Source organism: Colias eurytheme, chromosome 23, assembly GCF_061535395.1.
Source record: "Colias eurytheme isolate Ceu_HAF_F1 chromosome 23, ilColEury1 Martin Lab GWU primary, whole genome shotgun sequence".
Classification (NCBI taxonomy): Eukaryota; Metazoa; Arthropoda; class Insecta; order Lepidoptera; family Pieridae; genus Colias; species Colias eurytheme.
The window spans coordinates 5,674,543-5,700,944 of NC_143002.1; the positions used below are offsets into that span (position 1 = coordinate 5,674,543).

At 33.6% G+C, this 26,402-nt stretch overlaps 1 protein-coding gene across 1 annotated transcript in view; it reads left to right on the top strand.

Moving 5' to 3' along the window:
• The first annotated feature begins 3,625 nt into the window (after nucleotides 1-3,625).
• The window catches only part of Meltrin (disintegrin and metalloproteinase domain-containing protein meltrin), a 94,466-nt gene continuing 71,689 nt past the window's right edge, over nucleotides 3,626-26,402 (top strand). The window contains exon 1 of the mRNA XM_090115656.1: nucleotides 3,626-3,903. Coding sequence (XP_089971782.1) covers nucleotides 3,783-3,903 — 121 coding nt within the window. The 5' untranslated portion in view covers nucleotides 3,626-3,782. The remainder of the gene's footprint in view (nucleotides 3,904-26,402) is intronic.

The window sequence follows — 26,402 nt, forward strand, 5'->3', positions numbered from 1 at the left end:
TCGCTGTTCGCTGTTCGCTGTTCGCTGTTCGCTGTTCGCTGTTCGCTGTTCGCTGTTCCTGTTTGAGAATTGAATTTGAATTTGAATTTGGATTTGGATTTGGATTTGGATTTAGAGTTAGAGTTAGAGTTAGAGTTAGAGTTAGAGTTAGAGTTAGAGTTAGAGTTAGAGTTAGAGTTAGAGTTAGAGTTAGAGTTAGAGTTAGAGTTAGAGTTAGAGTTAGAGTTAGAGTTAGAGTTAGAGTTAGAGTTAGAGTTAGAGTTAGAGTTAGAGTTAGAGTTAGAGTTAGAGTTAGAGTTAGAGTTAGAGTTAGAGTTAGAGTTAGAGTTAGAGTTAGAGTTAGAGTTAGAGTCAGAGTCAGAGTCAGAGTCAGAGTCAGAGTCAGAGTCAGAGTCAGAGTCAGAGTCAGAGTCAGAGTCAGAGTCAGAGTCAGAGTTAGAGTTAGAGTTAGAGTTTGAGTTTGAGTTTGAGTTTGAGTTTGAGTTTGAGTTTGAGTTTGAGTTTGAGTTTGAGTTTGAGTTTGAGTTTGAGTTTGAGTTTGAGTTAGAGTTAGAGTTAGAGTTAGAGTTAGAGTTAGAGTTAGAGTTAGAGTTAGGGTAAGAGTGTTCGCTGTTCGCTGTTCGCTGTTCGCTGTTCGCTGTTCGCTGTTCGCTGTTCGCTGTTCGATGTTCGCTGTTCGCTGTTCGCTGTTCACTGTTCGCTATTCGCTGTTCCTGTTTGAGAATTGAATTTGAATTTGAATTTGAATTTGGATTTGGATTTGGATTTGGATTTAGAGTTAGAGTTAGAGTTAGAGTTAGAGTTAGAGTTTGAGTTAGAGTAAGAGTGTTCGGTGTTCGGTGTTCGGTGTTCGGTGTTCGGTGTTCGCTGTTCGCTGTTCGCTGTTCGCTGTTCGCTGTTCGCTGTTCGCTGTTATTTTATTTATTATAATAATATTTAAGGCTGTGATTTAAGGAGACATTACCTCTCCTCCCCCCAATATTGGTTGAACAAGTTTTCATACATTTTTCTTTGGTTTCAAATTGTATAATTATGCATAGGTGAGTAAGGTTAGAGTACACATAAAAAGTAGGTATATCAAATTGAAAAATAAAAATACTCAAGTGTGGGGTAATTTTATTGCATCTGGCAATCAACCTGGCACACACACATGGATTTGTCGCCGCCATTACTAGGCTTCACTCAAATAGATAGGCGATACTACGTCCGTCTCTTTTTATACGTCCATGCCAGTAATCTTAACAAATCGTATTTCTTTTAGTATGATTGGTGATAATATTTTTAAAGATGTACGAAGAATGTATTATTATGTATTCGTATAAATAATTACTGCAGCAAACAATATTGTATGGGAAAAGCAAGCGACTTAAATTACAGTACTCCAAAAGTAATAATGTGCATAGAAATTAATCTTCGTCACTGTTCGGTAACTGACATATTCCCGGAGCGTCCGAAGACGATAATATGTATACCTATAGATTATAGAGTGGATAAATGCATTTTCTTCATGCATAATTTAGTAAAATTATGTGTTTTGTGTTAAGAGTCCTAATACAAAATTGCGCTGGACGAAAGCTAGTATTTTTACGTTTGAACGCGATCATCGTGTAGTCGAGTAGCAAAGGCTGAAAGCGCTCAAAGTGGAAACATTATAGGACCTTATTATCTCGGTATCGTCTACTCCACCAATTCTAATCTAGTATCGTGGGCTTCCCGACTACTACGCGCGGGAAAAACGTACTTTTGTAATTTTGTGTCTGACGGAGCAGCGCAACACGTCCTACTCCCTAAAGCGCGGAGCGCGGTCTGCCATAACAGCGTTTGCGCTCCCGTATATAATCGAAAATTCTAGAGAACTTTAAAATATTCCATTACTTTCATAAATCATATAATATGTATTTTTTTGATTGCAAATTTTTAAGCATAAATCTATCATTTAATGTGTATTTTTTATTTATTTTTTACTCTGTTGTATGTTATAAAAATTCGACGCCAAATACACATAAAATTTCATCAAAGTAAGGCTATTTTAACTTAGATTTTCTTTGAATTTTTGAATAAAAGTACTTAAATTGCCTCGAGCATATTTTAGGATGTCTCAGTGTCTTTACTGTCGTATATTTTTACCCGACTGCCAAAGAAGGAGGGTAATGTTTTTCGAGTGTATGTAAGTATGTATGTATGTCTTTTCCTTTGTGACCACCTGTAGCCTAAACGGCTTGATGGATTTTGATGTATGAGGTATCGTTAGATTTGTCTTGATTACGGGAGTGTCATAGGATACATTTTATCCTAAAAGTCCCACGGGATAAAGACATAATAATATTTTTTCTAAATTTCCCTTTAAAAAAATATGTATGCGGTATCATTAGATTCATTTCAATCACTCTTTTTTTAGTGTGCAGTCGGGTATTTTGTTTTTTTAATAATTTACTTGTATAAGAAAACTTTTTCTTTTAAATTCCGTGTAAACTACAAAGACACGAACGTCCCGCATGGAAAAAATTGAAACACCTCTCAGGTTATTGGCTATTAAACAAACTGGACAATGAATATCAATAAATTGTCTGGAACATATTTTAGATATTGAATGAATCTTTAATTTAAGATATTATAACACATTGTTACTAATTTAGTTTCGTTAAACGTGCTCCTAAAGAATTACAGAAACAAGTCAAAATCACTCTAAAATCGATAAGGATTCTTAAAAGATACTAATATTGATTTGTAAGTAACGATTTAGTTTCAATAATTCCTTGTAAGTAAATAGCGAGGATAACCCAAAGATTGCGAATATATCTTTGTTGGATTAATTTACTTGGAAAATTGTATAGTCTTTTTTTACTTTAATCATTAAAATCTCAGTTCAAAAGTATTTACAGTACCGATCATTCCACAATATTGTAGGTTGAGGTTGTATATACAATTACAAAAAAATCAATCAAAATAAGGGATTATCTTTATTTCTGACATTGTAGATACATCGGAACTTTCATTACCTATGCTATTCTTCATTTTCGATTTGCCTACTGCTATCACCTGTGTGAATAATCATTTCATCGATTAATTCACCTTTAAAAACAAAACCAAGAAGGGTATGTAATAGCAGCTCTATATAATTCCTCACAGGTAGAATACGTGCAGTCACCACCAATATTTAAAGTGCTGTGTTAAAGCACAGATTACTATATATTATGATATTAGTCAGAGATGTTAAAGACGACTGACGGATTTTTGAGTTTTTTGACTGACAGGCTACCGTCACCTACCGCCCGAATTGTTTTTGATTGTGTATGACCGTGAATTGACTTCTATTTCTTTTGAACAAGGTGTAAAATGCAAGTGCATTGTTTAGGGCTCTTACGATTCAATGATTCGGGTGTTTTTGGAAATACCACAATTAGCGAAGATTTGCATGCGCATTATTAATTTTGGAGTACTGTATGTTATTTATTAAGGTTACTATAAATAATCTGTGGCACAGAATAATTAATAAAATAAAGCTGCTATCGTAGACAGATTCTCTGTCTACGGCTGCTATAGTCCTGTTTACAGTCTGTGGCTCTGACGAGTGACGGCAACACTGACCTACTGTCAACACTCAACAGTCAATTATTGTCAAACGACAAACAGGCAGCTGGCAGTGGCAGTTCGTTTGTGGTCGGCTGTTTGTGGGATGTGTTGACTGTTGTTGCTTTATAATAAGTAAATAGAATAGAAACGAGATAAGTTAGTTTCTTTGTAAAAATGTATAGTGTTTAAATATCAACAACAATCTTAACATGTCGAAAGTAACGATTAGTGGCAAAATGTTTGTGTGTTTTAGTGTTTGTGTGCGATGCTTTCTTGTGTGTTTAATTTTATTAGCTTTGACAAAGGACTGCGTCGAGTCTCAGGGACTAAGTAAGATGTTTTTATTATTATTTTTTATTTTAGACGAACTCACTTAATTTACTTATGTAACTACAACTATGATACAAGATTTAAAAAGATTCGGCTAAAATGTACCTTAAGGGCCATCGAGTTGGGCAACCAAAATTTTTTTGGAGAAAGGTCTATGCCTAAGTAACTGACCCGTAAAATCTTAACAGGCGGAGATTTATAGTTTTTTAGAAATTAATTATCAAAGTTTCATAATTTTTCATACAATTTCGAGCAACCATCTTGACATTTGTTTTTTTTTGTTGCGTTTCGTTTTTGCAAGTACAATTCTTGTAAAATGTAATTTTTTTCAATGATGGAATATTATGTATTCAATATTAAGCTGCGAAAGTCCGAATCTAGCTAAAAAACGTTACGCTAAAATAAGCATTGCATTATCATACAGAACCGAAGCTGTCAACCCCGAATTCCACGTGGTCTTGTCTGCCCTACCCCTAGAGTGTATGTAAAAAGCCGGAGGCGCGGAGGGAGAGCAGCCCTCGCCCGCCGTGACAAAGCTCGGGAGCCGTGCGGAGCGGAGCGGCTGAGGCTGGTCGCTGAAGGCGACCAACAAGCCGAAGCTGCGAAGCGGAGTACGGGCGACCGTGCTTTGTCACGCAAGGGCGGAAGGGCTGCACTTCCCGTAGCGCCGGAGCTAAGGCAGTGTCTGACACAATATAAAAATCGATTTCTGAAAAATCGATTTTTTTCAAATTTGTATTTGCAATGTAAATATAAATCCATTTTTATGTAGCCCAAGAATGGTACCATAATAAACAATCTCTGGGATCTCTTATCAGTAAAATCAGGAATTTTTTTAGTTCAGGGAATTCGATAATATTGTGAGTACATTCAGTTATATAATTCTAAATATTTTTTTTTACCATAAAAGAAAAAATCGAAAGTCGATTTGAGATCGAGCACACCAATTGGGTTAGCCCGCTTTGAGTAGCAGATCTGAATCGGAGCACCCTGACTTGAGTCAAATTAGGTCACTTTGAGTAGCAGATCTGAATCAGAGCACCCCAACTTGAGTCGATTTAGGTTACATTGAGTAGCATATCCGAATCAGAGCACCCCGACTTGAGTCGAGTTAGGTCACTTTGAGTAGCAGATCCGAATCGGAGCACCCCGATCCCACGTGGTCTTGTCTGTTTTTGTAAAGCGAGGGGGCGACGAAGTGAGTCTTCTGGCTGGAAGCCCACTCGTTTCCCCCTCCTTAAAAAAGTTTACATTTTCTCCCGAAACTATTAAAAAAAATGTCAAAAATTACTGTATTTTATGTTGTATTCTTATCCCCCCTCCTTTTTCCAACCCTCCCTGCCAAATCTCCTCTCCATTACCCCCTTTTTCCTATTACATTTCGTAACATAACCTCAAAAATTGTTTTGCATTTTTCTCGAAAAGGGGGGGGGTTCCGCACCTCCCCCTTCACAGAGGGGGTTCCTCTCCCCCCCTCCTCACCTCCTCCCCCCCTTTACCCCCCTCCCTCAACGGCCCTTAAAGTACATTTTTACCAAAGATTCGATCACAAATTGATGTATTATTTTTTTCTTTTTTTATTATATTCAAGGTCTTTTTTATTATGTAAATTAATCTATTAAAATAGTTATAACAAGTTACAAGCACTTGCTTGTCACTTAAAAAAAATCTATTTTAATAACATGTATAAAATAACACTGCATTAAAATTTTCCTATAAGTTTGTTTAGATTCATTAATTCATGCTGTGTTTCTACTTGCATCAAATATTTACCAAGAGTCTTTTCTTCAATAGGAGAGTGAACAGGTACATTGTAGGGAAGCGCGCTCCATCTTAGGCCACATCTCAGCTTACCATCAGGCGAGATAGTGGCCAAGCGCTCCCCTATTGCAGCCTAAAAAAAAAGTTTCATAATCCAAGCAAGATTAGATTTTTGTTAGTTGCAAATGAACTGAAAAACTATTTTGACTGATTTATAAACTTTATTTCGTAAGCTTTATATTTTATGTGAATATAACCAACTATAATCTAGGTACAACTTGTAACTTTTTGAGCTTAAAAATAAGCATAAATTAATGATATACAGTAGGTACTTACTGAACTTAATGAAATGTGTGACTATTTTGTTGGACTGGTGATTAATACTCTTGTATTATTTACTACAATGTATTCTCAGAGAATAAAAATCTAAATATTTGTAGTTGCTGATGAATATACTGAAGGAATTTTTTTTAATAATAATTTTATTGCCGCTTTTTTCTTAGAAGGAGGTAAGAAAGAAAGAAAGAAAGAAAGAAAGAAAAAACGTTTATTTAATGACACATAGCCTCACACATACATAATGAAAAACAATTTATACAATACTTATATGCTACAATACTTACTTACTACAATACTTAAAAATACACATTGAAGTGTGTAGTCTGTGAAGCATGATACCATTAAAAGGGGAAATCACTCGGTGAACATCTGTGACGTAAAAAAAACGTCACAGCACCGATTTTCAGTGAGCCCCGAGAGCAATTATTCGTCATAATAATATATTTTTAATTGAAGAAAAGAAAATAAATACAATATTAATAGTATAATGTAAAATATAGACATAATAATATACTATAATATATATACACACACACACGTATTATAATATATTTCATATAAAAGAATTTAATGCATAATACATTAAGTAGAACCACTAAACGGGATTAGGTAAATTGGTAAATAAATATATAAATAAAACAAAGCAATGAAAGTTAATAAGGATTCCGCTACAGTATATACTTAAACCTACAACCATGGACGTGAGCCCAAGGAAAGCAAGTTTCGACGAGTGAAGGCCATATCAGCATAAAAGTGGTTAGCTGGTGGAAAAGGTTACAATGCAACTAATGCTGATCTAACTGCGTCTGAAGAAGATAGTTTTTGTACTTTAATCTAAACGTTGATACGGATTGAATATTGCGAAACGGAGGCGGCAAGTTATTCCAACATTTAGTTGCATTGTACTTAAAGCTGCCCCTGAACGCCTCAGTTCGAAACTTATGTGGATACAAGATATAAGAAGATGCCCTTGTTTTATATTTTTTGTTTGTGTTACATCCCCACGATAATTTATCATGGAGATACTGAGGTGTAGCTGTTTTCACTATTCCAAACAATAAGGAGGCAAAATGCATGTGACGTCGATTTTCCATATTCAAAGTCTTAGGTAAGGTGTAGGTCTGGCAAATGCGGCATTATATTTTTTTTCTACAAATGCAAACTTAAATAAACTGAATTGCAATGTCTTAAGTATAGCCTCTGAATGTTTAACTATATTTATTTCCACAGACATATTATTTGGTTTGTGATATTTTCTAACCAACATTAAAAAATGACAGAGTTCTTCACTTGTACAATTTTTTTAATAAAATTTCTAATAGTGAATCTTTTTTACAACTATAGATGAGAAATGACAACACTTTCCATAGATATTTCGTAAATTATTTACGCGCAAACAAACAAACTTGATTTTTAAATGCACATCTAGACCAAGGTGACAACCGTACCAAGGCTACATAACAATATGGTCACTGGTCAGCTATGCATTAGCCAAGTTACAACTAGAGGCGGTAAAAGCGGCGTATCGGCGGACATCCGCCGGCAGCTTCCGTCGTTGCGAAGCGCTGACCCCCATTGAGGCTAAATTAATTATTATAATTGCGTTAATTTGTTTTATGCAAACACGTTGAGCGATGCATCATGTATGGCTTGGAAAGAATATTTTTGCAATACTTTTCATTGCTGCATGGTATATCACTATTTGTTGTAGTGTGATGTTGTATAGCTTATAGCCTTCCCTGATAATTAGACAAGTCAACACAAAGAATTATTTGAATTTGAAACAATACCATAGAAAGTCACTGTACTATAACTGTGTTAAACGGTCAACCAACTGAAAGAAGCAAACGTTTCTGTTTATACTGTGCTTTATGATTCTGACTGCGTTATAGTACACTAAAATCATTATTAATATAATTTTAATTAAAATCAACATAAAACTATTTGATTCTTTGTCCTTCTCCAAAAAATAAGTTTCAGTACTTAATTTGAACACGTTTTGTGATCAACTTTGCTCCATTCTTTTTCTTAAAAAAGTTTGATAAATGTTAAATAAAATACCTTTACTAAAAGTGTAGTGGCCTGGTTAATCTCATGTGCTCTATCTTCAATCCACTATCTATTAAGCTATAGCTTAAGTGTCTATTGTTCTTCTCCTTGATATTATATTGTAGTCTTGTACAGAAGGTTTACACTTGTGCTTTTTAAGATCCTTTTAAAATATACATAAAAATCAACAGCTCATAGTTTTTGTTATCATAATAAAGCTTCTCATAAAATTTTATTTTATTTTATTTGCAACACAAACACATATTATAACAATAATATAGGTGCAATAACATGTGTTGACTACTAGACTATAAAATATTACAATTGCATACACATAAATAAAGAGTTATCAATATACTAACTTATAGATAATAGCTAATTTAAAAAAAAAACGGAAATGGTATAAAAACTACAAGAGACAAATTTCTAATCTATTGAAGGACTTGCGACAGCAAAGTAAGGTTTTCAAATAGGCATTTCCGAAATCTAATAGGTTTACTCCCGATAATGTCAAGATCTGGTATTATCTCACACAACTTATTGTAATTTGTGCAGATTCTGTTTAGAGTGCTATAATATGCTCTTTGGGTGCGGTGGACTGGTAATGTGAAAGTTCGAAAATGTTTAATCTTTGAATCTATCAATATTTGCTATATCTTCTTGATGCTAAAATTGTGGGTATTTAAACAAACACAAAAATTAATTTATATCCTTAACTACCATTAAGAAATCAAGGAGCACATATAATACTTATCAATATTTCTAATTAACATTAATAACACATAATAGTTATTTCTTAGCAATCAATTCAAGATTATAATTACTTCAAGGAAATGTTTTGCATACAACCATAAATGTTTGGGAAGTTGTCTGTCACTCAACATAAAAGGAATACAATTGGCGTATAGTAAAGGAAGTAAATGACAAGCCATCTTTGTATTCCATTTTTGTAATAATTATTTTATTAATCTGGGAAGGTATGCTCTCTGTTTTTATGGTCTGTGGAAGAATAGAAATGTGGCTTTGTGTTGCCATATGTAGTTAAAAATAATTATCCTTTTAGCATGCAATCTTATAATGTTCTGTTGGTTAGCAGAGTTAACAAATATTTATTGCTATATAAATATTCTAGTAACAAAATGTATATATTTCATTTTAACAGCAAAATAAAATTCCTATTAGAAAGATCTTGCGTAAAACTTAAAACTACTAAGTAGTTACCTATAATTAGTAAGTTATTACAGCAAGATCCGGAAAACTGTATAAAAGACAGCAAACATTCGTCAACTATAACATTATATTCCGTATTTTTCTTTTCCAAAAGCTTTGTTGTGTCCATTTGTCATAAAAAGCTAGTTTTACTAGTGCAACGCAAAAAAAATAAGCACATAATATTATAGGCACATAATAGAAATGAGTCGTAATTTGCGGATGCAAAACAGCAAGTTAGTACACAAGTGAATCACAATCGATTTCCTATGGACGGATGTTCAGTGAGTCACTTCGATTTTATGCTAATTGCACTTGCCTCGGACGCGCCTGCAGCGCTTCTGAGTTGGTAAATTGTTAGACAAATACACGGTTGCCATGGTTACCGATATGTATGTTAAAATCTTTAAAACTACGCAACAGATTTTGATGCGTATTTTTAATAGATATTGGATCTAGAGGAAGGTTTTTAGTATGCATAATTTATTAGGTTTTAGACAAATTGGGCGAAGCCGCGGGCGGAAAGCTTGTGACGTATAATTCATTTTTTAGAGTACATATTAAAAAAGCCTGTGTTAAGAAAATAATAGAATTATAAAGGAGCCACTGATGAGGTCTTGAGGGTGTCCTCGTATAGATGTGTGTAAAACATTATGTGCAGTAGATATAGTACCTATGTACTATGTATGTAGAATAATTATCATCACAGATTAAACATGGCATTGTCTAGCCGGTAATTACGAGGATATTTGAATGATAATACATGCACTGTATGCTTAAAATAGCAGATAATAATCAATTCATATAAAATACTCTGGACATACCTCACTTCGCTGATTTTTCAAACAGGACAAAGAGTGTACCGCTATTGCAATTAGCATTAAGGCATTCAAGCAAATTTGCAATTACTCCGTTAAAAATCATTCAATTGTTATAAAAACAATCGCATTTTTTAAGCGACTAAACGATGTTAAGCCGAACAATATACCTAGTATAAATAGCTAAATCTATGATGTTTCACGTTTCCATTTCATATTTAACAGAATGCTATTTTAGTATAATTTTTTCTAATTTTTACGAATCAGATCAGGACGAATCAGGAGTTTCATCGCGTAAGCTAAACGTCTCCTTATTTTGAGAGATTTCATGAAAGTCCTTAATAATTCATAAAGCTTTATCCCACTTAGTTAAACAACAAAGACACACTTAATTTGTTTGTAATTCCATCTCTGGGATTGTTCGAACAGAAGTATCATTAAATGCGTGTAAAATAAAAGATAGACAACCGTCGGGAGTCGGGACAACGCACTCGAAACGACAACAGCTGTTTTTAGAACGGCCACTCAGCGTGACCCGCTTGTTCATATTATTTGTATACATTAAAGGGATCTTACCCTGGTCATGGTATTTCTGTATCCTCGGTATGGGAATGACGACTTCCACTTTAAGACACGGTGCGTTTCCTCCGCGTGACGTCATGTCCGATTGTTTTTTTTTACGTTCGAGTGTGTGATTTGAATACGTTTCGTGTTCGATACATTTGGTCGCAGTTATGTTTAATTGGCCGTTACTGAATGTAATTTTATGTGAAAGGAAGGAGGTTGATGGTAAGCGATGCATTCACATTTTACAGTTATTATGTCGCGGCATGTTTCAATTAAGTCATTAACTATAAGCCGAGACTATTGAAAGATTTCACACTTCTTTGTCATCTATGTTTTTCTGAAGCATTGATATAATGTTTCGAAGGTTCTATGAATCAAAACAATTTTCAAAGCCGGCTAGGCTTTTTAATTATTGTTTACATGAACAAATTCAGTGTCACGAAACATCTAAGTAAACACAACCGTTATGAACGTTATGTGTTTATTCAAATAAAATACAGAACAAAAGCGACTTTGTCAACATGCATTTAAAAAAATGTTTCGGGCTTCATTCATTAAAGTGACGTAGCATTTGAAATGCTTCAAGCACTCATGATGAAGTACCCAGCATGCGTCAAGCACCATGTTGGTACATGCAACCCCATTTTAGTGTTGTTTATGGCCCTCTTTATTTTGGCTTCAGTGGAGTCAACCAGTGAAGGAAGACCTCTGGTGTGTAAGGTAGACGGTGTGCTTCAGAGATCAGTAAGGATGGTTCTATGGATTTATTTATTGGTTAGATTGTATTAAAGTAATAGCGATGTATGGGATAACGTTAAAATGTAGAGAATAAGTAAATAATACTTCCATATATAATATAGAAGAAGAAGATAATTGGTACTTGAGACAAACGTAGGCGTAATACGAGTATCTATAAAATGTGTGAATGAGTTGCTTTACAAAGGAAATCGATGAACTTGAAAAATCTTAAATGTTTTGGAAGAAAGCCAAAGAAAAAGCATAAGAGCGTGTCTTTGTAGAGAAAAGTCATTGAGACTTTATGATCTGGGAGACGTGCATGGTTTAAAAATATTAGAATGCTATAAATACGAAAGGAATAAAGAATTCAGTGTTGGATGTTTTACATTAGATTCTTAAAATGAACAAAAAAATAATTCTTCGATTGCGAACTTAATGTAGTATAAAACAAATAAACTCTTTAATACAAGTAAAATTAAATATTTACAATTTGTTATAGCCTATAGGTTCACATTATTGTACTCGTATTTACAATTATGTTCGAATACAAGATCAAATCGCAGCACTTGATTTCGTTATTAACGCAAGTATACAATAAAACGTGTTAATCATACAATGAATGGATAACTGTATAAATGCTATAGTATCTTTATAATCGTGTTGTAATACGTAAACATTTGTAAAAGCAACGTCAGCTGTGTGAGATATAGGAAACTGCAAACTGTGTTAGTCACGCGACAATCACTTTCTCAATCACGTGGGTATTGTTCGAAGGAGTAATTGTTTTAATAGCAAATAATAGATTTTGTAATGTAGGTCTGGATATGGGAGGTGTTTTTGTTAGCTTTGATACACAATTAAATAGATAATATATTACATAGATAATTAAGTATTGCTGATTTAAATATGACATCGTAAACTTTATTTTGACTAAAATATACGATATCGAATATATTATAGAATTTTATTTTAATCTAGAATTTATATTTAATATTTTATTTAATAAATCATTAATTTGGCGAGCCTTCGAGTCAATGTGTTTTTAGGGTTCCGTACCTCAAAAGGAAAAAAACGGAACCCTTATAGGATCACTTTGTTGTCCGTCTGTCCGTCCGTCCGTCCGTCTGTCAAGACCCTTTTTCTCAGGAACGCGTGGAGGTATGAAGCTGAAATTTATATCAATTACTCAGGTCTACTGTCCCTTGAAGCTATGAAAATAATCAAACTTCTAAGCCAACGCAATCAAAAGATACAGCCGTTTATGCCGCAAATTTTCGACACTTGCAAGGGAATCAAAACCTACAGGGTGCTTCCCGTGAACTCAGAATCTTGAAATTTGGTACGAAGCAACGTCTTATAGCATAGATTAAGGAAAAATTACGAAAACCATAAATTTTTAGTTAAATCACATAATATATATTTTTTTTATAATTTTAAACTTATTTGTACGGAACCCTCGGTGCGCGAGTCCGACTCGCACTTGGCCTGTTTTTTTCTGACCTTAATATGAATTTATTCAATTGGATATGAATATTAAATGTGAAATAATATCAAGGAGAAAAATTTAAACCAGACTTAAACATGTTTACCTTTTATACATTTAAAATAACATTTCTACTAATTAACTAAACTGAGTCAACTTACACACGTACATAAAATCTGAAAATAAAACAATATTTTTTGTTCATTTTGAGGGTAGTTAAACACGAACTAAATGAACTAACCTCATTACTCCCAAGTAAAGCTTTACATAGACATAAAGGACTAGATGAAAAGGTCTGTCAACGACCTACTTTACGGGTCTATGGTGCCCGTGTACCTTTAACCTTTTTAAGTTTCCTAGTGAATGAGTCACGTGCAATGTATTTCAATGCGTGCGTGTTTTTGGTGCAATGCAAATTTTGCACTGGATGTGACCTACATTTTAACGTTTGTGAGCTTTATAAGGGATGAAATACATTTCGTAACACATGAAAGAATGATGATAATTTCTTCGTCGAATAATAAATCTAGGAGAATTTCATTGGTCGCTGATAACTTTAATTATTGCAATTAAGGGCACATTGTATTATGTAAAAGATTAAAAAGTTATGGCTTTTTATAATTTACTACATATATTTATAACAATAATTTTTAACCGCTATTAGGGTTTATTCGTGAACCTTTTCTTTCCTAACGTACGTCTTCCTAGCTAGAGGTTTGTCAAATAATTGTGTGTTAGTAGAAGTACCTAGGTACCTATAGCTAAATGTATAAACGTTCCGACTTTGAATAGGCCTTTGAAAATGGTATACAGAAAATTGAATTCATCCAAAAGGTATTGTACTTTGTACACACACACACAAAATAGTAATCGTTCTGCCCTAGATAGGTTTGAGTAACATGACTGTGCCATTACATTGTATTGCCTAGGTTCAGCCTATATCTAGACATGGATATACAATAGGCGGGTCTACACAGAGCGAGCAGCTTCGCAAATACATTTAAACCGAATCGAAAAGAGTTAGCAACGTAATCCGACTAAACGCAACCCGGATAATTAGCTGACTTCAGACAGAACGTGTTTGAATGCGTATGCCGCTTCTACCTCAGTTTATATAGGTAGTATTATTCCATCAGGCCCCGGAATCACAGACACAATAGAAAATCTATTGTGTCGCGGCCGGACCTGCCGTTCGGGGCTCAATGGGTTAAAAGGTCTGAAGTACGTCCACACTGACCGAGCTGCTTCGCGTAGCAATTGCTTCGCGAGGGTGCTCGCTCTGTCTGGACCAAGGATATTATATGAACAAAGATGTAGATAGGTTACCAACAAAACATTATATCTTGAAACGGTACACTATCGAGGTTGAACTATCGTGAGCGGAAAAGGAGACAATAGCAGTAAAATTTGGCTAGTTAGCCACATTTCGACGTGACACTCCCGGTACACTTATAACCTACCTACACCTATTTACTTAATATTATAATATCATTGGTCTAGACCCGGATAATCGCGTGTCATATTCGACATTCGTGCTATTCCCTTACGACGTACACGCAACAGTAATAACATGTAAATTGTTGTATTTTCTGTAAAGCCTTGTAATGGTGTTTGTTAGGATATTGTGCGTGTTTAATTTGTTTCAAATCGATTTTTTTATGTCTGCGTATATGAAAAAATTCAATCTTAGAAAAGAATTGACCGGACTTTAAAATTGGTTCAGTAGTTCCACAATTCATAAACAATTTTAGAAGCTGTGTGTTTATCTGTATATCAATACAGATCATAGTGAATAAATCATGACTCACATTAAAATATAGGGCTATTCAGGCACCGGAATTCCTGCATTGCGTGGCGCGTACCAAAATAAGAAATATCTCAAGGAAAACAAGGAAATTGTCTTATTTATACATGAAATTACGTTTTATTTACACACCGTATTGACTGAAAATAAACTGACCCAAATATCCAAGTTTACAATGGTAGGTCGTAAAATAATTTTACGATCGTTATTGTCGGATCTTTCAACCCGTGTCGTTATCGTCACGTCGGTTGTGAATCAGTCCCGGCACCGTTACCTCGACAACTGTAAAGATTGCAATCTACCAGCTGTATTGGTTTCGCAATTGAAATAATAATTGTTATGTTTTATGCGTCGTGTGAATTATGAAACTATTGTAGACTTATGAATCGAACGGATGGACCGTTATTATAAGTTGTTTTTCTTTGCAGTTTAGTTGGTACTTAGCTGTTTATTAGTCTTCACTAGATATTCAGCCTGTCCTTTTTGAAGTTGTTTGTATTGTTTTTTGCCACACCTACAAAAAAGTGAAGTGAAATCGCCGCCATGTTAAAATTAAAAAAATCGCCAATAGTCTTAAGATATGTACATATAATACATTATACAGTTATTGCATATTATTTATCGCACGTCATCTCAATCGCGTGTCACGTTTTCAGTCGAGTCGTCGTATCGTGTCGTCGCGTGTAAAATTTTTCGCACGTGTTACCGTTATTCGCATATTATTATATTTATTATATTTGATTAGATTATAAGATGTAAGCGGTTTGTTTTAATGGAATTTCCTTAGCTATAAATATGGATGCGTTTTGTGGGAAATTAAGTTCAAGTATCGATAATAGGTACTATCAAGATTCACAATACAAACAATGCTCCCATAAGAAACAAATCATAGAATCATCTAATAAATCTATCAAACCAAAGCTTAATTTATGGTGAAATCTTATCAATTCCCATATATCTTAGCCAAGGCGTTCCCGATATTCTAATTAGCGGTAATGCGAAATAGCGGCTGGGAGTGTCGCGTGATAATTGACCAGCACTTGGTCCAAATTGGCCGAGCCTTGTGCTAAATCTTTATTATTTATCGCTTTCGTGAATGGTGACATTAAGGTGAAATGGTTTTATTGAATTTCTATGTTTAAGTTGGGATATTTATTTTAATTAATTTAAGTGTTAATCTTAAATCTGTTCATTTGAAGCTTAATCTTAGAATGAACAAAAATTGGGGAGTTGGGGTTGAACTTTTCAATTGATATTAGTCAAAACCAAGGTATAAGTTTTTAACTGAAGGCACTGAAGGTCAAAATTATTAAAATAAAAACGATGTTTTTGGTAATTTAACTTCGATAGAAATAAATTTCTTCCCGTCCGCTCTATTTTACAAACATCTTAATTTACATTCACAGTTAAATGCATTTAAATATATTTACAGATGTATAGATTAAATCACGAATAAAATCCCAAATACTGATGGGGAGCGCTAATGAGCACGGAAACGCATTGGCTGTTTTACGAAATGTTTCACTTGTGTAGTGTTACCATTTTTTTTGCATTAACCGGGATTTTGGGAAAGTATATTTTATACTAGCTTTCCGCCCGCGGCTTCGCCCGCGTTTTCAGAGAAAAATCCGTTCCCGTAGGATTTCCGGGATAAAACCTATCCTATGTCCTTTCTCGGGTATCAAAATATCTCTATACCAAATTTCATGCAAATTGGTTCAGTAGTTCAGGCGTGATTGAGTAACAGACAGACAGACAGAGTTACTTTCGCATTTATAATATTAGTATGGATTATACTGAAAGCTGCAGTAATGGCGGTTAAATTATAATTATACCTATATACAAATAGCGAAGTACATGGTACCTTGTGAAATAGGTTTTTTATGTGTCTTAATTTATTTATTACATACAAAATCTGAACTCTCATTTCACCCATTGAGAAGGTTTACGGTGTGTGTAGAAATTTAAGATAATATAGATTTGTCATTTGTCTCGTAGGTACCTATTATTATTTATCATGTCATAAGTATATTTAAGAAATACAAATAAATTACTTACGCATTCTTACTTACCTAGTTATGGCTTCAATGGTACGTATTACGAAGATTAAAACAGTGGTCATAAACAGCTTTATGACTTATGTTATTATATTTAATTCTAAGTAAGTGTGTTATATGCTACACGTGTTAAATGTATTTATAAAATTCATTCCGCATCCACCTCATCCTGTTTAAGTAGATAGTAATATCTTTTAGTTAGTAGATAGTAAGCTTTCAATAACTTCCATCAATGGTTCTGTCTTTTATACGACCTTTGCTTCCCTGTAAGTAAAAAAAATATAAAATGCGGTTCAACAAAAGTAAAATGGGCAACTAAAGGTATCAAAACAGCTTGTACTACAAAAAGACAACTTAGATTTCAATATTATAAAAACAAAGCTCAGGAAATTAAAATGAAGTATAGGAAATACTGCAAGATTTTAAAAAACTGTATAGACTATTCTAAAAAAACATTGAATGAGAAATATATAAAACTTTCAAGTAATAAAATAAAAGCTACCTGGGATGTAATAAAAAATAATAGTAATAATAATAACTATACTGAAAACATGCATTGACAAACTTAATATAGACAATATTGACGTGAATGAACCTATGATTATTGCTAATAAATTTAATGACTATTTTATAAATATTACTAAAAATAAAATCAACTCAAGTACTGGACCTATGACTAAAAATTATAAAAATAATATTAACCCAGTCAGTAAAAGTATCTTTATTGCTCCTACTTCCATAACAGAAATCTTAAATATTATTCAGTCACTCAAAAAGACAAGAGCTGTTGGCTATGACTCTATCTGTACTACTATACTCAAAGAATGTAAACAGTACATAGCACATGTTCTGGAAAATATTTTAAATAAATGTTTCGACCAAGGTATTTTTCCAGAAATGTTGAAGCTATCAGTGATAAGACCCTTACACAAAAAAGGAAATCGGAGCGAGATTAACAATTATCGTCCCATTACTTTAATTTCTATATTTGCAAAAATCTTTGAAAAGGCTATATACAAAAGATTATCAACGTTCTTTCTAAAAAATAATGTTATAAGTTCACAACAAAGTGGTTTCCAAAAAAACAAATCCACAGAGATGTCTATATTTTCCGTGTTAAAAAATATAACTGAAAGCATTGATAAAAAGATGCCTGTAATATCAATATTTTTTGATTTGACAAAGGCATTTGATGTGGTTAATCATGACATATTATTGAATAAGTGCGAACAATATGGAATCAGAGGCATTGCTTATGACTTAATCAAGAGTTACTTATCCGGAAGAAAACAGTGTGTAGAAATCTCAAATTTAAATCATAAATATGAAATGACGCCGTATAAATCATCTTATGAGTATAACACGTGTGGTGTACCACAAGGAAGCATGTTGGGACCTTTGCTATTTTTAATTTATATAAATGATTTACCAAACGTGACGAATTATAATTGTGCATTATTCGCTGATGACATAATATGTTTGACTATTCCTGACAATCAAAAAGATTCTGACTATAACATGACTTTGAATAATACATTAAATTCTATTATGACATGGCTTGAGAGTAATGATTTGACACCCAATATGACGAAAACAAAATTTATTCAATTTACTAATTATCAGACAAATAAAATTAGCATAAATCTAGAATACAATGGCAAACAAATAGAGCAAGTAGATAGTACAAAGTTTCTCGGGGTACAAATTGACGAGCATATAAACTGGAAATTACAATGTGAATTTATCTGTTCTAAAATTAACCAGTTCGTATTTGCCCTAAGAAAACTAAGAAAAACAATTTCGTATGAAGCTGCCCTAACAGCATATCATGCTTACGTTGCTTCTGTGCTAAGGTATGGTATACTGTTTTGGGGAAACTCAACGAATGTAAAGAGTGTCTTTATTGGACAAAAGAAATGTGTTAGGGCTCTCTGTAATGCGTCCCCAATGGACTCTTGCCGACCACTCTTCAAAAAATGCAAACTATTAACATTAACTGGTTTGTACATCCTGGAATCTTGTATGTTTGCTAAGAAACATAAGGATTTGTTTAGATCTGCAAAAGAGGGATATCAACTTGGCAATAGAGACCCTACAAGGCTGCTGATGCCTAAATGCCGTACGGCCTTACACCAAAAAAATGCATCTGTTATGTGTATAAATATATTCAATGAAATTCCCAAATCTTTGAGGGAATTGCCATTTAATATTTTTAAAAAGCGTTTAAAAGCCTGGCTAATTGAAAAATGTTTTTATGACTTAAAAGAATTTTTTCAAAAATCAAAATATGACATAATATTATAATTTTGTAATTGCTTATTTATATAAATTAAATTGTATTTGTAGTAATTGACATTCAATAGTAAAAAGCGTAATAATTGACATAAATATTATATAATAATTGTAAGTGAAAAAGGGTACATAATAGTTGACATATGTATAATTATTATAAAAATGATATTTATGTAGTAAGACATTGACATTCTCTTGTTAATTTTTGCATGCCAATCAATTGGCGATTTGTGCTGAACAATGAATTATGCAACATCTGTAAATCTACCACATTTCTTGCAAAATAAATCATTTCATTTCATTTCATTTCATTTCATTTCATTTTTTTTGACTCACTCAAGTCAATAAAATTAATGAAAAGAATGATAATTTATAAGAAGAAATTAAAAGACAAACTGGCCAGTAAGGTTTGGGCACGTCCATAAAAAACAGTCATCTCAGTCCAAAAAACTTTTACTCAAAAATATATTTAATTTGAAATGATACTCTATTTCATTTTTAAACGATAGAAAAAATTCCATTACGTGGCAGGATTCGAACTTTCTTTCGCCTTTACCTTGCCTGGGCGACGTCTGACCTCTGGGCCACCCATGATCCTTTCCCATAAAGCATTTGAATGCTATAAAACTAAATAGTTTGGAAAATCCAAAAGTGCACGCCTCATAATTTTTTTTTAATAATTATTTATTAATTATTATTTTTGTTTATTTAATAACAATTAAACCACATCGAATCAGACCCTGAAAAATGAAAGGGTTCTATTCCTGAGCATACTCAAGCGTAAGAGAAAAAAAAGACTCGATTAGTAAAGTATTTCGGTCGCTATCGTGTTAACAAGAAAATCCTCCGCACATACAGACACACGGACGTCCAAGACAGAACTTTTTTAAACTGTTTTTTAACTAGTTTAAATAACAAAAATGACATCAAAAATATCATGAATGTTAAAAATAGTGTTTTTTCTTAATATGTGTGTGTATGTATTATCTTACAAGTGCAATGTATGATACATAAAGACATTTTAAGTTTGAAAAATCAGATGTTTTGCGCGAAGTGACAGTAGTACCCACCTCAACGCTTCGCTTATGAGGCGTGCAATATCACACAGTGTTTTTTCATAATAATTTTTGACATAATACTCTATTCTTCGAGATCATGGTCACTGAGCGTGACATTTCACACGCTGCTTACGAACACGGGGTAAATGTGTCAGCGAGCTTGAATTGAAATTTTAATGGAGTCTTTTTAAGAGGTTTTTTAGTTTTTACGTCTTGGACCGAATGTGTATGTTTGCGCTGGGGTAATGAAAAACAAACGTGTTTGTTATTTTAGATACTGTGCTATTCATTGGAAAGATTTGGTGGTAGAAGTAGAACCAAAGAAGATATTTTCGTATCATAAATGTGAACTTTTTTTACGAGACAGAAGGAAAAAGTAGCTTTGCCATATGTTTGGATAGACCGTCTCCATATTAATAATATTTGAAATTCCACCAGAGGTTTACAATAACATTGCATATAATATCATTAAATATATTGTTAAGATAAATCTTATAGAACAAAGGAAATAACCAATTAATCAAATACTCCTCGTTCACCATAAATTCATTATAATCAGTAAGATAACGAAGGTCCCGTTTATATAATCTCAAAGGGACTTACTTGAACCTTCTTATGGTTAGACAACACTACGATGTGCCCTTTTTTGTTTAAACCGAGTTCATTTTCATTATGGCTATAAATAAAAAGTACCGTCTGCAGCAACACAATATTTTTCATTATAGATAAAACTTAATGTTATCCTATGTCGATTATTTTCAATACCTATCTGATACAAATCAAACACACAACCTACAGGCTTTTTATTTATATATTTCATAAATTATTTTGGATATTTGCGGTCTTGAATATAAAAGTGTTGATTATTATTTTATCGGCTTTATTTGCTGTCGCTACTAGCATAGCATGGCATGGCTAGGTGCCTATTATGGTAACTATGTGTTTTTGTACCTTAGGGCGCTTGCATCTCAGCTCTCTTAGTATCTCGTAATCAGATCTGGTATTCTTTGTTCGGATTTTAACCGACTTACAAAAAAGTAGGGTAGTTTTCAATTTCATGCGCTTTTTTGTTTCCTACATTGCATATGAACGATTATATTTTTTATGTTACGGTATAAATAACTATTAATTATAATTGTATACTTTATTTAGTTAAGTCCTAAAGATAAAAGAACGGTATGATATTAAGTAGGTATTAACTATCTTAATTAAGTCTATCCTAAATTATCCAAGAATCGGTGAATATTTAACGTAACATTTAGATTTCAAAACAAAGGAAAACACGTCGATTTAAGGGCCATAATCTTGTAATGTTGCAAGACTTTAACAATTTGTATTAGCGATCTGAAGTGACCCGTATCTCGATTTCCTCTTTAAAACTAGCTGAACAGACACTAAGAGAATTTACGACTGTATAAATTTTAACTAGCACCTACTGAAGATAATTTATAGTAACTGCGCGGCGGCGAAAACTATCATATTTTTATTTTAAAATGGCAAAATATAACTAAAATGTGTAACTATATTATTTATCTGACTTCTGATAAGTGCCGTCGCCTGTTAAATTATTTAAATATCTACAGGAAACCACAAAAAATGTACGGTAATAAGATTGAATTATCTACATTGCCTATGTTGTTACGTATTTCCTAGAAGGCAAAAGCCTTATAAATAACAATAATTAATTGATTGCTGACATGATGGTAGCGAGAGACTTATAATTTGTCCAGTACTTTATTCATTATTACTACGACCGCCTCCTCGGTACAGTGGTTGACGCGTGAGCGTAACAACTAACACCGAGGGGTGCTGGGTTCGATTCCCGGTGGAGACGAAGAAAAAAAAATGTCTTGGTCTGGTAGGACACAGAAGGCTGATCACCTACTTGTCCCTAAAGAAAATCGATCAGTGAAACAGATGTATAATGCATCTGCCCCTTACCCTACTAACTACCGGGGACATGGGACTTCACTTATTCATTATTATCATCAGCTCATATACGTTCCCACTGCTGGGACACGGGCCTCCTATGAGGATACATGCCAAAATCCACTACGCTGGCCAAGTGCTGGTTCGCGGATGTCACATGTGGTCGAACTTTTTGATTCTTCGTCATGTCGGTTTCCTCACGATGTTTTCATATAGCAGCGGTCATGTTATAACATAAATATTATAAATTTAAAAATCCGACTTAAAGTAGTTTATTAAATGGTGGATAAATTATAGTTTACTACATTTCCGCCTGCGTCTTCGCCCGCGTTTACAAAGATAAACCCGAATAGTTAACCATTCCTGTAGAGGCGCCGCGGCCGGGATAAAAAGTAGCCTATGTCTTATTCTGGGTCTTCAGCTACCTACATACCAAATTTCATTGTAATCGGTTCAGTAGTATTTGCCTGAAAACATCCATCCTCACAAACTTTATAATATTAGTATAAGATTATCAACAACTTAAAACCTAGGTTTGGCTAGACGCCAGGCTTCACCAATCATTACTAGTTCGTTTTGTAAACAGACGATTTATGCGTTATCTAAATAAACGATACAGTTCGTTGACCCAATTTACCTTCCGGCTAGTTTAGGTCTAGATTTTTACACTGGTATTTTAGACTTGAATGATGAGTGTTTAGGTTAGCAAAAATTATTGGTAATTGTTATAATATAGTTTAAGGAAGTTTTGATATGTTGCAGACGGAAGTGAGAAGATTTTGCTTCTTTTGGTTATTTATTTTTACTCAGTTAAATTATTAGTTTAAACTTCAACAAAAAGTATTTGTTTTTCACTGAATGATGCTTTTTCCTAATTGTTAAAATGTTTTCGATAGTCATATAAGATAATAGGTACAACTTGTACCACTCAACAAATTTGAATATATTTTATCACACAGAACCAACTGTGATAGAACCCTGAACAAGGTCACGTTTTAGTTTGGTTGCGAAAAGTTAAATTGAAAACATGTTGTTTTGTATAGAAAACGATCACTTCCAATGTGCATAAGCTACACCGCGTAGGTAATCAATAAAAAAAAAAAAGTGAAGTCCCGTGTCCCCATAGTGGGGTAGGGGGCAGATGCATTATTCATACATCTGTTTCACTGATCGATTTTTCTTTAGGGACAAGTAGGTGATCAGCCTTCTGTGTCCTGCCAGACCGAGACATTTTTTTTTTCGTCACCACCGGGAATCGAACCCAGGACCCCTCGGTTCTATGCTCACGCGTCAACCACTGTACCGAGGAGGCGGTCAGGTAATCAATTGCTGACTATAAATTAGTATTTACGGATTCAAAACATGACTCCATATGTAACTTAGTATGTACATACTTATACTGCTCGTATTTATACACTAAGCGCCTTATTTTTTGCTCACCCACCTCCTTTAAACATTTTTCCTTACCGGAAGGTGGCCTGGAAGAGATCGCTACCTAGCGATAAGGCCACCGTTTGTACATATATTTCACTTATTCTGTGTTCTTTATGTATGTCTACTCTTGTATGTGCAATATATTATTAAATAAATACACTATAGAGGAATTTAAAACGTGACCCTCCTCAAAACATTTAAATCTAGTATGACTATCGATAATCTAGAAGGTATTTGTAATCATTTAAAACCTAAGAATTCAAAATACGACACACGTCATCAATAAAAACGTTCAGAACACGCCTTCGTCCGAAACAGATGTATGGCATTGACACAGCCTCGAATCGAGACGAGTTCTTACATAATTATATAGGCAGGCCCATGTATAGCTTAATAGTTTATTAGATTGTGTGGTGCTAGTGTAAGCGGTTTAGTTTATTTGAAACGATTAGATGTTTTATGTATAATATCATGAATTGGTAGGCATAGTTTTGTATGTATTTCTTTGTTAGAGTTGGATAAATAAGAAAGATTTCTTTGCGATTAGATGGATTATTAATAGGCCGTTTCAATGAGGTAGATTTGTTTTGAAGTTTATTGTTCGCTGTGTATTGAATGTTTGTGTTGATCGTCTTATTAATACAAACATTTTTCATATGAAATCGTTAGATATCTGATTAGTGGTTGATGACCTAAAGACTTATAATATGATGTGATAAAAATATAATAATCCATTTAGATCCCAGACAACATTGTTTAAAATTTGGTAGGCATGTTATAAAATCCACCAATGCAAAACTAAAATACAGCAATAAAAATCTCAGCATCTAACTATAATTGGTAGAATTTACATAAAATCGAATACGACACATGAACGTGTACTATATCATTAACGTGAACAAATATTTTTCAACAAATCGCTACAAATAGCACCGCAACAATCACCGCACCAGTGTTATGTTTACACTTACGTTCATTGTTCGTGTTTATGGCGCCTGTTGGCAAGTGAATATGACCCACATAGGGCCTTCCGTATCCCAATTATAAATAGCATACAGTTGCGTAAAAAGCAATTAGTGAGGGTAAGTGTTTGGACGTTTGTTGATGCGTAACTCCCGGTCTAGTGTGAGTCGTGTTTGAAGTAAAGATAGTATGGGCCCTTCTTCACAATAGGCAGTGTTGGTCCAACAAATGATCGTCGATGTTTGCTGACATTACGGCTATTACGAATAAACATCTACAACGATGGCCGATCATAGACATTTAGGCCCTCCACACTATCGTGATTGCCTCTACTCGCCAAACGCTGCCCATTGTGAAGAAAAACGAGATACTATTTTTAATATGTGACCGTCTATTTGACTGAACTGATTTTGGTGGAACTTTTAAAAAAGTGGGCCATATAAACATATTTAAAAACTACTTCTAATTACAAAATAGGTACCGTCAAATGTGGCTACTTGACCTTTACTTGGCAACTTGACCACACTTTCCGTTTAACAACAAAATATCAAATTTTGTAGAATTGAAAGCAAATTGACCTAACGTATCGATGTTGGTAGGTTTTTAAAATATTAATTGGCAACATATTTTAATTTTAAAGCGGTAACGCTGTTGGTTCTCGCAATATAACGTATCGAAGTGTGACTGTGACTAAGGATCTTTTGCCGGTGTCAGTATTATTATGTTTGTAGAGCTTAAACTGCACATCTCAGGTGAGTACAGTTTTGATATGTTGTGTAATAAACCCTAGAGATTGATTTTACAGTGGGAACTATCCAACTTTAGGCTCATCTGTCGAAATATTTGCTTGGGCATTGATGCCTCAGGTTAGGTCAAGTTGCCATTGACGGCTGCGTGGCAACTTGACCTACGCCTAGGGTTGACACAAAAAATAACGTGACTGCATTTTTTCCTTTTTTTATCTGTTTCGAGTTTTGCATAGTAAAATCAATAAATTTGCTGTAAATTTCGGACAATCCAGATACTTATACTCTCTTTGATGACAACGATTTAGCATATTTCTAATGAAAAATAAATGTTTCCTTACCTATTAATAAATACCTATAAGTATTAAGTAATATACATATACATATGTATTAAATTTAGTTTAATAAATAAATAGTTCATTAAAATTTGTGTCTTGTTTGTGACAACCCTATCCGACATGTAATGCTTTGTATGAAATCATTACAAATCCCGTGGCAACTTGACCAGGTAGCCAGAGCCTAACAGTTTATTGTAAAACTTCGGGCTGCAATATTTAAAAAGTCGAAGAATTAAAAAGTAATAGCAACTTAGCCTAAAACAAGAATGTTAAGCATCTACCTATGAAAACTGATGTGCAAGGTCAAGATACCACATCAGTGTCAACTTGACCTGTATTACGTTTATTTGTAAATAATGTAAGATTCAATATATTTTAAAGAAATACCTAGTAAAAGTGAATGATGAAATCATTCATGACATGAACAAATCATAAAATGTTAATAAAAGTTTAATATAAATAAGTTAGCTAAGAAAAAGTAAAAAAATGTGGTCAAGTAGCCACATTTGACCGGTATGCATTATGCAGATTTACAATTTAACTAAAGCAGCTAACATTATAAAACACAAGTATATTGAAGTTAGGTTAATTTCCAACGCAACGACTATAGCAATAGATATAGTAGTAATAACCTAAATTTATAAATAACTAGCGGTCCGCCCCGGCTTCGCCCGTGGTACGTATTTACGTTTTCTCTACATAAGAACCATCCTCGTACTTCAAGGAATATAATAAAAAAAGAATTATCGAAATCGGTTCGGCCGTTCTCGAGTTATGCGCTTACCAACACATTTTGCGATTCATTTTTATATATAAGAAGATAGACTTAATAATGGAAAGTGTTTTGCAATAGTTTTGGCGCGATATTCGATACAGTTACAGTTGATCGAAAATGGGCCACGTCAAAGAGATGC